Source organism: Nycticebus coucang, chromosome 10 (genome assembly GCF_027406575.1).
Source record: "Nycticebus coucang isolate mNycCou1 chromosome 10, mNycCou1.pri, whole genome shotgun sequence".
Lineage (NCBI taxonomy): Eukaryota > Metazoa > Chordata > Mammalia > Primates > Lorisidae > Nycticebus > Nycticebus coucang.
Genome location: NC_069789.1, coordinates 11,332,841 through 11,345,169, shown reverse-complemented (window position 1 = coordinate 11,345,169; position 12,329 = coordinate 11,332,841). Strand labels below are relative to the sequence as shown.

The 12,329-nt window shown below is 35.5% G+C and overlaps 1 protein-coding gene across 5 annotated transcripts in view; it reads right to left on the bottom strand.

Annotated features, from left to right (window-relative positions):
• The window catches only part of AKT3 (AKT serine/threonine kinase 3), a 404,883-nt gene that overhangs the window by 199,339 nt on the left and 193,215 nt on the right, over positions 1-12,329 (bottom strand). For all 5 annotated transcript variants that reach the window (XR_008382960.1, XM_053604360.1, XM_053604362.1 and 2 more), the window contains exons 5-6: positions 8,328-8,472; positions 1,726-1,857 (exon numbers count right to left, since the gene is read on the bottom strand). Coding sequence is in view for 4 of the 5 variants with exons in the window: in XM_053604360.1 (XP_053460335.1) it covers positions 1,726-1,857; positions 8,328-8,472 (277 nt within the window). In the remaining variant the exon portion in view is untranslated. The remainder of the gene's footprint in view (positions 1-1,725; positions 1,858-8,327; positions 8,473-12,329) is intronic.

The following is a 12,329-nucleotide window of genomic DNA, read 5'->3' as shown; positions in this document are numbered from 1 at the left end:
TGTTCCACTGACCCATGTCTCTATGATATTTTGTGCCAATACCATGCTGATTGGGTTACTACATATCCTTGTAATAGTTTGAAGTCTGGTAATGTGATGACTCCAGATTTGTTCTTTTGTTTAAGATTGCTTTGGCTATTCAGGCTCTTTTCTGGTTCAGAATAATTCTTCTAGAACTGTGAAACGTGATGGAAACATGATGTTGGTACTTTGATGGGGATTGCATTCAATTTCTCGATTCGACTGATCTGTGAGCATGTTTTTCTATTTGTTTGTACCATTGATTTCTTTCCTCAACATTTTGTAGTTCTTTTTGTAAAGATTGTTCATTTCCTTGGTTAAGTATATTCCTAGGTATTTCATTTTTTTTTTGTAGCTTTTGTGAATGGTATTAAGTCTTTGATTTGACTCTCAGCTTGATAGGTATTGGTGTATAGTAATCCTACTGATTTAGGTACATGAGTTTTTTAACGGGAGACGTTGCTGAATTTTTTTTTATCAATTCCAGGAGTCATCGGTGGAATCTCTGGAGTTTTCTAAATATAACATGATGTTGTCAGCAAAAAGCAGGACCAGAGCCAACTATACTATACTACTTCCCTGAAAATATCAGTTTAGTTAATAAGTGCCAGCTAAATACTTCATATATCCTATTCTTCAAAATATTCCTGTAAAATTTATTCTATCAATTCTACAAATGAAAAAACTCAGGCTGTGATGGGCTGTCCAACACACTGCAAGATAGTCAGCATGTTCACCTTCTACATGGTAACTCTCAACAGTGTCCCTCCCCAAGTCATTGTGATAAGCAGATATCAACCCCAAAGATTTCCAAATGCTTCCAAGGGAGCAGTACTCCCGAAATTCCAGTTGCAAAAAGTTATTCGGAGGGCTGTGGACTTAGGCTTGTACACATCTGACTCTCAATCAGAGGCACTGACTTGTGAAAGAGCTGAGATTAAAACAAATGCACAAAGATAGAGGAACATAATTTTACAAAGTATATGGACCAATGCACTTCAGATGAGGAAACTACAGTAGCAAATAGCTCAAAGTTAAAGTAGTCTATACAATATAATAATATTATATGTAATTTGCTGAATTAAGTAAGACATAAAGCATAGACCAAGTACAAAGTATATCAAATTTGTCTACTGAGGGACTTGAGATTCAGTTTGGAACTCTGAGTGACAACTGGCATCATTAATATGATAATAATTTGTAAACATCTAAACTGAATAAAGGTATGTGGGTAGGCATTAAGAACTCCAGAAAGAATTTCAAGCTCTATCATTTCTTTCAGTTGTACCATTCCAGCATTTTCAGATCTGTTAGAATGCTTTTCCATCCAATGTTACATAGTATTTACAATTTAAGAGTACAAAATCCTCTAAACTATTCTCATCCATTCTTTATTTTAATAAGAAATTCAGAACACTAGGAGAAAATATTAAAAAGCAACTTTAGGGTTACCACTGATAGAGGTTACAAATATGAAGTATAAACATTACCCCAAACCCACAAATACACAATAAATACCTCTACTTCCTCAAGAGCTATTATAAATGTCTGAAAACTGTCAACATTATAAGTAAATATTAATACACAAATCACTGTAACAGTCTATAACATTTTGGTTGTTTAATGACTGAAAGTTACATGTAAATGCATACACACCTGCGCACAGCAAATAAGATCTGTAATCAATTCTAGTAATCAAGTTACCTTTGCAATAATGACTTCTTTCTTTAGAATCTTCATAGCATAGTATTTTCCGCTTGCCTTCTCTCGAACCAAAATAACTTTTCCAAAAGTGCCTTTACCTAGTAGTTTCAAATAGTCAAAATCATTCATTGTCTGAAAAATATAAATCAAAACATATATTATGATTTCAGAGAATTTCTTTGATAGCATATATGCATGTTCTCAATATTCATTAAAAGACAAATCTTACAAATTTCTAAGCATCTTAAATGAAGGAGAGTTAAGACTGGTGTGGCTGTCTAATCAGTGATCACAGACACTGAGAATAATTTAATCAGTTGTCAGATACTGGAGAAAATTATTTTGAACCTAGAAGTCCTCAGCCAATCAAGTTATCAGTCATTGAAATGGCAAAGGGGGAAAAACCATTTTCCCTTGTTCTCAAGGACTCAAGTTTTCAAGGATTTAGTAGTGTTGCTACCCCTAAATCATCAAAAATAACCCACACATTTCCAAATATGCCTAAGGGCACAGTACTTTGGAAATGAGACTGTACTGTAGCAAAATGATGATGGAATCCAAGAAAGAGAAGTATGTAGTTATAAGAAATGTTGAGAACAACCCTGCAGAATTTGGTGAAAAGAAATCTAAGAAAAACAGCAGTTGTAACTTCTTAACAGAAAACCAGGGAACTCTAAAAAGAATGTTTGTAATCAATCGGCCTGTTTTCAGTTTCATTTCTCCTTCCTATCGTTAAGACAGGTGATTCCCAGGATTTGCCAGCTAGACCTGCCAATTTTTTATAATCCCCTCTGCATGCACTTTTCCTGCTCTGCTTTAACTATCAACATTGTTCCACAAACTTTCAAAATTTTGAAATCACTTGTCTACCAATGCCTTTACCCCACTCAGCTTTTCATTTTTGCGAACTTGTCTCCTTATGAAATTCCTTCACTATCATTTTTAATGGGTTTTTAGATAAAAAGGATATAATTATATATAAATTTAAACTTAGTTTAACAATTTATGAATAACAATTTAAGTATGTGGGGTTTGTTCTACAATCAGAAGTAATTAAAGGTATTAGTGCCTTTTATGATTTTTTTTCCTATTTACCATTCATTTGAAATAAATGTGAGAAATGTCTCAAATCAACTTCAGCTTCTACCTTAAGAAGCTGGAGGGAAAAAAATGAAAATAAAACAACAAATTAAACCCAAACGAATTAGATGAAAAAAAAAATGACAAAGATCAAAGCAAAAAATCAATTAAAATTTTAAAAACAATGAAAAAGAGTGGAGAAAAATCAATTAAGCCATAACTGGTTCTTTGAAAAAAATCAATTAAAATTGATAAACTTATAGCTAGATTGGTCAGGAAAATAGAAGACACACATTCCCAGAAGTGACATCACTGTAGATTCTATAGATACTAAAAGCAACACAAGAGAATAATATAAATAGCTGTCTGCCAATAAAATAATCAAGACTTGAGATGTAATCAACAAATTTTTTGGAAGTTGCAAACTATGAAAATGTACTGTAAAAGAAACATGTAACTTGAATACCCTGTATTTATTTAAAAAATTGAGCTTGTGGCCAAACATTTTTGGCCCAGGTGATTTAACTGGTGAATTCTACATTTAAAGAAGAAATGATACTAATGTTATACAAATTCTACCCGGAAAAAAATATACTTCCCAGTCACAGGCCAACATCCACACTGCTGGTGAGATTGCAAACCAATACAGCCTTTTTGGAGAGAAGTTTGACAAATCCTTCAGATCTAAAAGTAGACCTTCCATTTGACCCTGCAATCCCATTGCTAGGTATCTACTCAGAAGAAAAAAATCATTTTACCACAAAGACATTTGCACTGGATTGTTTACTGCAGTTCAATTCATAATTGCCAAGTTGTGGAAGCAAAATAAGTGCCCATCAGCCCATGACTGAATCAACAAACTGTGGTATATGTATACCATGGAATATTTAGCCATTAAAAAAGATGGAGACTTTACATCTTTTACATTTACCTGGATAGAGTTGAAATACATTCTTCTTAGTAAAGTATCTCAAGAATGAAAAAATAAATATCCAATGTACTCCATACTAATATGAAATCAATATATAAATAATTACATGTTCATAAGAACAATAAAACACTAATATAGTTCAGTTTGGGGGTAGAGAGAAGTGGGAGGGAGAGGAGGGGGGACCTATGACATTAGGAGGGAGGGCATGAGACAGGACCTCACCTAATGTGAGGGTGTATAAAACGCCTCTCTGGGTGGCTCTTCTACAAATGGAAAGTTACCCTGGAAGAACAATGTAACCTAAATATTGTACCCGCATATTTATTTGGATAAAGTTAAAAAAAGAAAAGGGGCCGGCATCATCTGATACAGAAACCAGAAGAACACATTGCAAGAAAACTAGAGACCAGTATTCCTTACGTACATATGTAAAAATTCTAAAAGTCTTAGAAATGAATTCCTACGTTTATTTTCAGCATCATCTGCTGCCTATAATTTTGATGATTTTCTCTAAACTTTTAAGTTACAATGTTTTAACCATTCAATAATGTCTCTAATTCAAAAGAAAAGTAACAAAGAGACAACAGGGAAAATAACAAAACACCTTTATTAATTCAATTAAAAATCAAACATGGACTTTAAACGTCCAAAATACAGTTAAAAAAAAAAATAGTGTGAGTTGGGCTAGGCACCCGTACTCAGTGGTTAGAACACCAGCCCCATGCACCAGGGATGGTAGATTTGAACCTATCCAAGGCCTGCTTAACAAAAACAAACAAAAAAAAAACTAGTGTTAGCTGAACAAATAACAGGTAATATAGGTAGACTGAATTTCACTAACAGAGTTAAAAAAAGATATTGCAAGATATTATATAACACAAAGCTTTTGTGCTAGGTAGTTTCCCAAGATGATACCACGATTTCCTGCCCTGAATGCATACTCCACTCTTCCCATCAAGAGGTGGACTCAACTTTCTTTCCACCTGAGCTAGCCGTATATCATGCTATGAACAAAATATTACCAAATTGATCCTATGCCAGATCTAGACATAGTCTTTAAGCTTGGCAGTTTATACTTTTTCCCTCTTGGAGAACTAGAAAGCCAGCTCTCATGCTGGTAGGAAATCCAGATTATCGCTGGAGAAAGAGGCCATGTAGAGAGGCCCTAGAAGATGAGTGCACATAGAGAGAAAGACCCTGTGGGAAAGAACCAAAGCACCACACCTCACAGCCAGCACCAAGATCCTGGATGAGTGAGAGAAATTTCTTGGATTTTCTACCCAGCTCAGGTACCAACTGAAGGCGGCTGCTTGATATCTATCCAAGCAAGATCATCAGAACGGTCCAAACTACAAAGTCACATTAAATTTGGGATAGTTTGCTCCATGGCAATTAATAACTGAGAGACACTACTCTTATACCCAGGCCGGAATGTCATTTTACTGCTCAAAGCTTCATCTGAGCAGTATCTACCTCAATTTTCATCTAAAAGCATAGAAAATGGTATTTGCTGTGTACCCTGTCACTAAATTTCACAGAAAATAAAACTGAATTTTTGGGGGATAAAAATTAGAAAATAGTTTATAAATTGCTTATGATATTTACATACAAAAAGCAATACGTAATTATAAAATATTACTATATTCCTTAAGAGCTGTAATTCTTAGGGACAATGAGGTTTTTAAAAAAGTATGACAGCCTTAACTCTCAATTTCACAGCTCCTGTCAGTTTGACTGTCAACCTTAAAAAAAAAAAATAACCAGGAATTTGCATGGAAATTAATTTACTTAAAAAGCATTCTATGTGATAAAATCAGAAACAGATTTAATAGCTATTTTGACAAAACTTCAGAAAATTAAAACCGTATCTTTGATACCAAATGCTCATGTTCAGAGTGGTATACAAAGTTAATTATCTAGTCTTCATGAATGAAATGTAAACTATCACAAAATGTTTTCTTTTGGATGATGTTAAGGGAAATGATACAGTAAGGGGACACAAAAACTCTCCAGAAAAATTAATCTTCCAAAACCCAATCCCAGGAATTCATCAGGGAAACATTATATATAGTTACATTCTTTCCTTTACATGTTAATGTGGCTGTTGTAGGTTAAGAGATGCATGTATATATACATAACACACACTAATAATATAAGAAAAGACATTGCCTAGCCCACAAATTAGATTTTAAAATGAATATAATTGGTGAGGAATACAAAGAACTTCTCAAAAAAGAATACAGAAGTTAGCCGGGCGTGTGGTGGGCGCCTGTAGTCCCAGCTACTTGGGAGATTGAGGTAAGAGAATTGCTTACGCCCAAGAGTTTGAGGTTGCTGTGAGCTGTGACGCCACTAGAACTCTACTGAGGGCAATATAATAAAACTCTGTCTCAAAAAAAAAAAAAAAAAAAATATATATATATATATATATCCAGGGCAGCAACTATGGCTCAAAAGAGTAGGGCACTGGCCCCATATACTGGAGGTGGCAGGTTCAATCCTGGCCCTGGCCAAAAATGGCAAAAAATTAAAAAAATAAAATAAAAATTCAAGCTTCTAAAATTCTTTTCGTAACAGATACATATATCTGTTCTTGATATATATATAGTTCTAGAATCATTTGTCTTACAAAAGTAACAGTAATATTGTACCACTTTTAACAAAGTCCTTAGAACCATTATGAAGTAGTGGTATAAATGTTTTTTTCTGCACTAATTTCTGCAACACCCTATAACTATTTTAAATTATTTCAGTGATGACTCTAGGCTCTCAAATATATGATCTTTTAATTGTACACTGTACAACTTATTTCTTACTGCACTTATTTCTTTTCTTTAGCTGATGTATGTTGAGCCTCTGTAATCTCTACAGTTGTTATCCTCATAACCAAGTTATATTAGAAACATAATTATGCAGGTATTCTCTCTTAATATTATACTCTGTTTCTCAAGAGTATGACAAACTGTAGTACTTATATGATGTTTAGATATTAATTTAATTTTAGAATAAAGCACTCTTGGAAAAATCGGTAGGATTTTAATATAAAATGGTGCTAGAAAGTGAAGATTTTGGAGCCCCATGGCCTGAGCTTAAGTCCTAGCTCCTGTCATGTGTATAATTGTGGGTAAAATTTCATAATCCTTCCATCCTTTAGTCCCCTAATCTTCAAAAGGGGGATAATAGTTGTACTTAACTGATGGTATGAGGTTCAATGTGAGAGAATGTATGTCAAGTACATACATTAATGCTCGACAGATAATGGCTATTGATGTTAGCTAATGTCTGACTTTGTCCACATAAAGGTAATTAAACATAAAAATCACACTAAATTCTCTTAGAATTCTTTACCAAAACTAAATGTCCAAAATGAAAAACCGATAGAAGTATTTTTAATTTATTTGGGGTTCAATGTCTTAAATGTCTTCTTCTTGACTGCATTTCATTTTAAATGAAGTAATATACACAAACGAAAAAGGAGCTTTTTAATCTCTGAGTGAGTGTAAAGCTATATTGTTTCTCTTGCAATGAGTGAGGAAGAAGGCAGGTTAAACTGTCAAAAAAAAAAAAAAAAAAGGAGGGATTCAGTTTAACCAACAAACGGAGAACAACTCAATGAAGACAGAAAGGGTTTTCAGACATTTGACACAAATCAAACAGACCATTATCAGAACACCAACTTCACATAAGGAAAGGATAATTTACTCTAAGCTGTGTCTGTGTAAACTTCACCAAGTTCACATGTTTAATATGTGGAAAAGGGAAGATCTGAACACAGGCAGCCTCATTCCAAAGAGTTCTTGAGTACTGTGCTCACCAAGTTTCATAATACTCTGGAAAGTGGTGTTTTCCTACTGGAAAGTTAACTTACAATCTATTATACCAAATGTATTCTGAAACAATAAATAGCAAGTTCATCTCTTTTCAACAACATTATCTTTAGATTAATCTTAAAATATCACTTTTTACATAAAGAAGATGCTTTTCAATTTCCTATAGCAGTGGAAAACATAATGTATACTTCCCACAAAAAACAGAAATTAGTACTTATTATTCCAGAGCAGCACTGAGAATGTTTGAATGTTTCCTTCAATGGCTGAGGAGCAGCCATTAAAATAAAAGCCATTATTGCCAAGATTGTTCACTTTCTTACTGACTTTAGTGAGCTGAGGGCACCAACCAGGAAGAATGGCAGAGCCATTTCCGCTGCTGCTTTCTGAAGAACACAGAATACCCAATGGAAACTGACAAAATCAGGGGGGAAAAGCATTTTATTTCCAACTTCCTAAAATAGTATTAAAATAAGAGAAAATTTCAAATTATTAAATAATATGATGACACATCAGTCACAACTCCCTCACGAGCCCTTTTAGCATTCAGTGCTCCAGCGCTGAGCCACTGAAATGAAGTGACATTAACTATTTGGTTTTAAACTACGACAGGTATTTCAAACTCTCATGGATAAAAACCACCAATATATTTACATATCATCAGAAAAATTGGCTGATGTCTTTCTCTGAATGGCAGTTTTTAGTGAACTTCTCCCAGACAAATAAATGCTGTGCTAAGCAGGGGGATAGGTGTTATTTTCTACCTTTCTTTTATGCTGGGTTGTGGACGCATCCATCTCTTCCTCCCCTACATTGTCAATCTGTGAGGTTGGACTACAATTCATTCTCTCCTCTTCTTGTCTCTGCAGTCTGTCTGCTACAGCCTGGATAGCTTCTGTCCACTCTTCCCTATAAAAATGAGTAAGATTTCCATTAATGAAGATGGCAAATGATTCGAATAGTTTCTTTTGCAAAGTATGAATCAACACAAATATAGTCTATTCCGTAAACACACACACACATTCTCATTCTCTCCCCCCTACCTCCAACATGTCAATGTAAAAATAATCCTAAAAGCATTTCATTGCAGGCCTTTAGGTAGTATTTATTTGGAGATAGGTTAAAGGGGGGAAAAAAGTGGGAAAAATTATTGAAAACTCCAGTTAAAATCATGTGAATATACAGTTAAATTTTTTATCTGTACGTATTCTACCTATTAAGTAAACTGACTCCCAAAGGTATGCTGTAGTTTTTTATAAATGTTTTGTTTATCCCCTAAAAGTCCATTATTGACATTTTCAGGATTTTTATGCAGTCTGACAGAAATTTCAAGAAAAGGTTTTCCAAGACAAAACTTTTGTTTCCAATATTGAAAGTTTCTTAAAAAAAAAGAAAAAGAAAAAGAAAAATAGGCATAGCATCACCTGTATCAAGCTTTTATTTTTTGAAATGTGTGCTATCAGATCAAGGACAAATTTTTTCATATAGATTTTAAAATCAGCTAATCTAGTTCTTCAAGTCTGTTAGCATTTTAACTGGAATTGTATTAAATCTATAGCTCAATTTTGAGGGAACTGCCATCTTAATAAATTAAGTCTTCTTTTTTTTTTTTTTTTTTTTTTTGTTGAGACAGGGTCCCACCCTATGCCCCTGAGCAGAGTGCAGTAGGCATGGTAGCTCACCACAGCCTCAGACTCAGGCTGCGGGCACCCCGCTGTCTCAGCCTCCGGAAGCCGCTGGGATTACAGGCGCTCACAGCGGCGCCCGGCTGGGTTTTTCCATTTTTTTCACGAGTCAGGGTCTCACTGTCGCTCAGGCGAGTCACCAACTCCTGAGCTCAAGCCATTCTCCCTCCCTAGCCTCCCACAGTGCTGGGATTACAGGCGTGAGCCACGGCGCCCGGTTATAAATTAAGTCTTCTAATCAATGGTATGCCTTTCCATTTATTTAGTTCTTTTAATTTCACAAGGTGATGTCTGTAATTTTCTGTGCAAAATTCTTACATCAAATTACATAATCAATTTATATAGAATATATATAGAATAGTCAGTAATAGAATATATATATGATGGTCCCATAAGATTTTAGTATCATATTTACTATACTTTTTCTATACTTAGATAGACAAATACACCCTTGTGTTATAATCACCTACAGTATTCAACACAGTAATATGTTATACAGGTTGGTACTCTAGAAATAACAGGCCATACCATATAGCCTAGATGTGTAGTAAGCTATAACACCTATGTTTGTCTAAGCACCACAATAAAACCACCTAATGATGCATTTCTCAGAATGCATCCCTGTCATTATATTACATGACTATATTCATTTATGCCATTATGGAGAACTTACGACTTTCTAATTTTTTTACTAATATTTAGAAATACAGTTAATTTTTGTATAGTAACTTTGTATACTAAATTCATTTATTAGTTTGAAACACTTTTTATTTTTCTGGACTTTCTATTCATAGAGTAGAAAGTACAGAGTAGCATCCTTGCTTTGTTTCAAAGTTAGGAAGGAAGCAGCAACCCTGTGAGTAAGAGTATAGGATTTTGGGCGGTGCCTGTGGCTCAAGGAGTAGGGCACTGGTCCCATATGCCGGAGGTGGCAGGTTCAAACCCAGCCCCAGCCAAAAACCACAATAAAAAAAAAAGAGTGTAGGATTTTTTTTTTTTTTTTTTTTTGTAGAGACAGAGTCTCACTTTATGGCCCTTGGTAGAGTGCCATGGCCTCACACAGCTCACAGCAACCTCCAACTCCTGGGCTTAAGCGATTCTCTTGTCTCAGCCTCCCAAGTAGCTGGGACTACAGGCGCCTGCCACAACGCCCGGCTATTTTTTGGTTGCAGTTTGGCGGGGGCCGGGTTTGAACCCGCCACCCTCGGTATATGGGGCCGGCGCCTTACCGACTGAGCCACAGGCGCCACCCAAGAGTGTAGGATTTTATACACAACCTTAACCGAGTAAGTTCTCTTCTATTTCTAGCCAGATAGATACATCTTTTTGTTATGAAATGTTGTTGAATTCTGTCAAATGCTTTTTCTATAGCTGATGAAATGATCGTAAACATTTTATCCTTTATCTTATTAACATTAATTCAATGACTGATTTTCAGATGTTAATGCAACTTGAAATTCCTGGGATAAGCTCCATTTGGTTATGATGTATTCTCTTTTACATATTATGGAATTTGATTTGTCAATATTTTGGGCTACATTGTCTTTCTTATCTTATGATAATTCTGTCTGTTATTTTGGAATGAGGGTGACAGTGGCCTTACAAAGAGAGTCAAGAAGCGTTGCCTCCCCACTACTTTCTGAAATTGTTTGTAAAGGACTGGTCAAACTTCAGGCTATTCCAGTTTTCTAATGTTTTCTTGGTCAGTATTGGTAATTTGTATCTTCCCTTGTTTTCTTTTCGCCTCAAACAATGTCTGATTGTTTACAAGCTACCCAGTTTATGTTACTTTGTTAAAGGGACTTAGACAATCCATTTACAAGTGGCTCAGTCGGTGAGGTGCCGGCCCCATATACCGAGGGTGGCAGGTTCAAACCCAGCCCCGGCCAAACTGCAACAAAAAAATAGCCGGGCGTTGTGGCGGGTGCCTGTAGTCCCAGCTACTCGGGAGGCTGAGGCAGGAGAATTGCCTAAGCCCAGGAGTTGGAGGTTTCTGTGAGCTGTGTGACGCCACAGAACTCTACCGAGGGCGATAAAGTGAAACTCTGTCTCTACAAAAAAAAAAAAAAAAAATAGGAATAAATTTAACAAAGGAGGTGAAAGACTTGTACACTGAAAAAGACAAAAAATTGCTGTAAGAAATTAAAGAAGGCACAAATAAGATACCCATGTTCATGAAGAACTTAACATTGTTAAGATGTCAAAACTACTCAAAGTAATCTACAGATTCAATGCCATCACTATTAAAATCCAAATTGCATTTTTGCAGAGGTAGAAAAAGCCTAAAATTTATATGAAACTATAAAGAACCCCAAATGGCTAAAACAATCTTGAGAAAGACCAAGGCGGAGGGTTTCATACTTCCTGACTTCAAAACACATTCCAAAGCTATAGTAATTGAATCAGCCTGGTATTGGCATAAAGACAGCCATACAGACCAATGGGACACAACAGAAAGCTCAGACATAAAACCATGCATAAGCTAAGCATGGTGGCTCACGCCTGTAATCCTAGCACTCTGGGAGGCTGAGTCGGTGGATTGCCTGAGCTCACAGGTTCAAGACCAGCCTGAGCCAGAGCAAGACCCCATCTCTAAAAATAGCCAGGCATTGTGGCAGGTGCCCACAGTCCCAGCTACTTGGGAGGCTGAAGCAAGAGAATAGTTTGAGCCCGAGAGTTTGAGGTTGCTATGATGCCACAGTACTCTACCAAGCGCAACAAAGTGAACTCTGTCTAAAAAAAAAAAAAGAAAGAAAGTAAAGACCATGCATAAATGGTCAAACAATCTTTGACAAGGGTGCTATGACTATGTTGTGAGAAAAAGAGAGCCTCTTCAAGAAGTGGTGCTGGAAAACTGGATTACAACATATAAAAGAACAGAATTGGAGCCGTATTTTATACCACATACAAAATCAACTCAAAACAGATTAAAGACTTAAATGTAAGATCTGAAACTATAAACTCCTGGAAGAAAATACAGAGGAAAAGCTTCATAACTTGGTCTGGCAATTATTCTTGATCATGACACTAAAAGTGTGTCCTACAAAAGCAATTAACAGATGAATAGGACTGTATCAAACT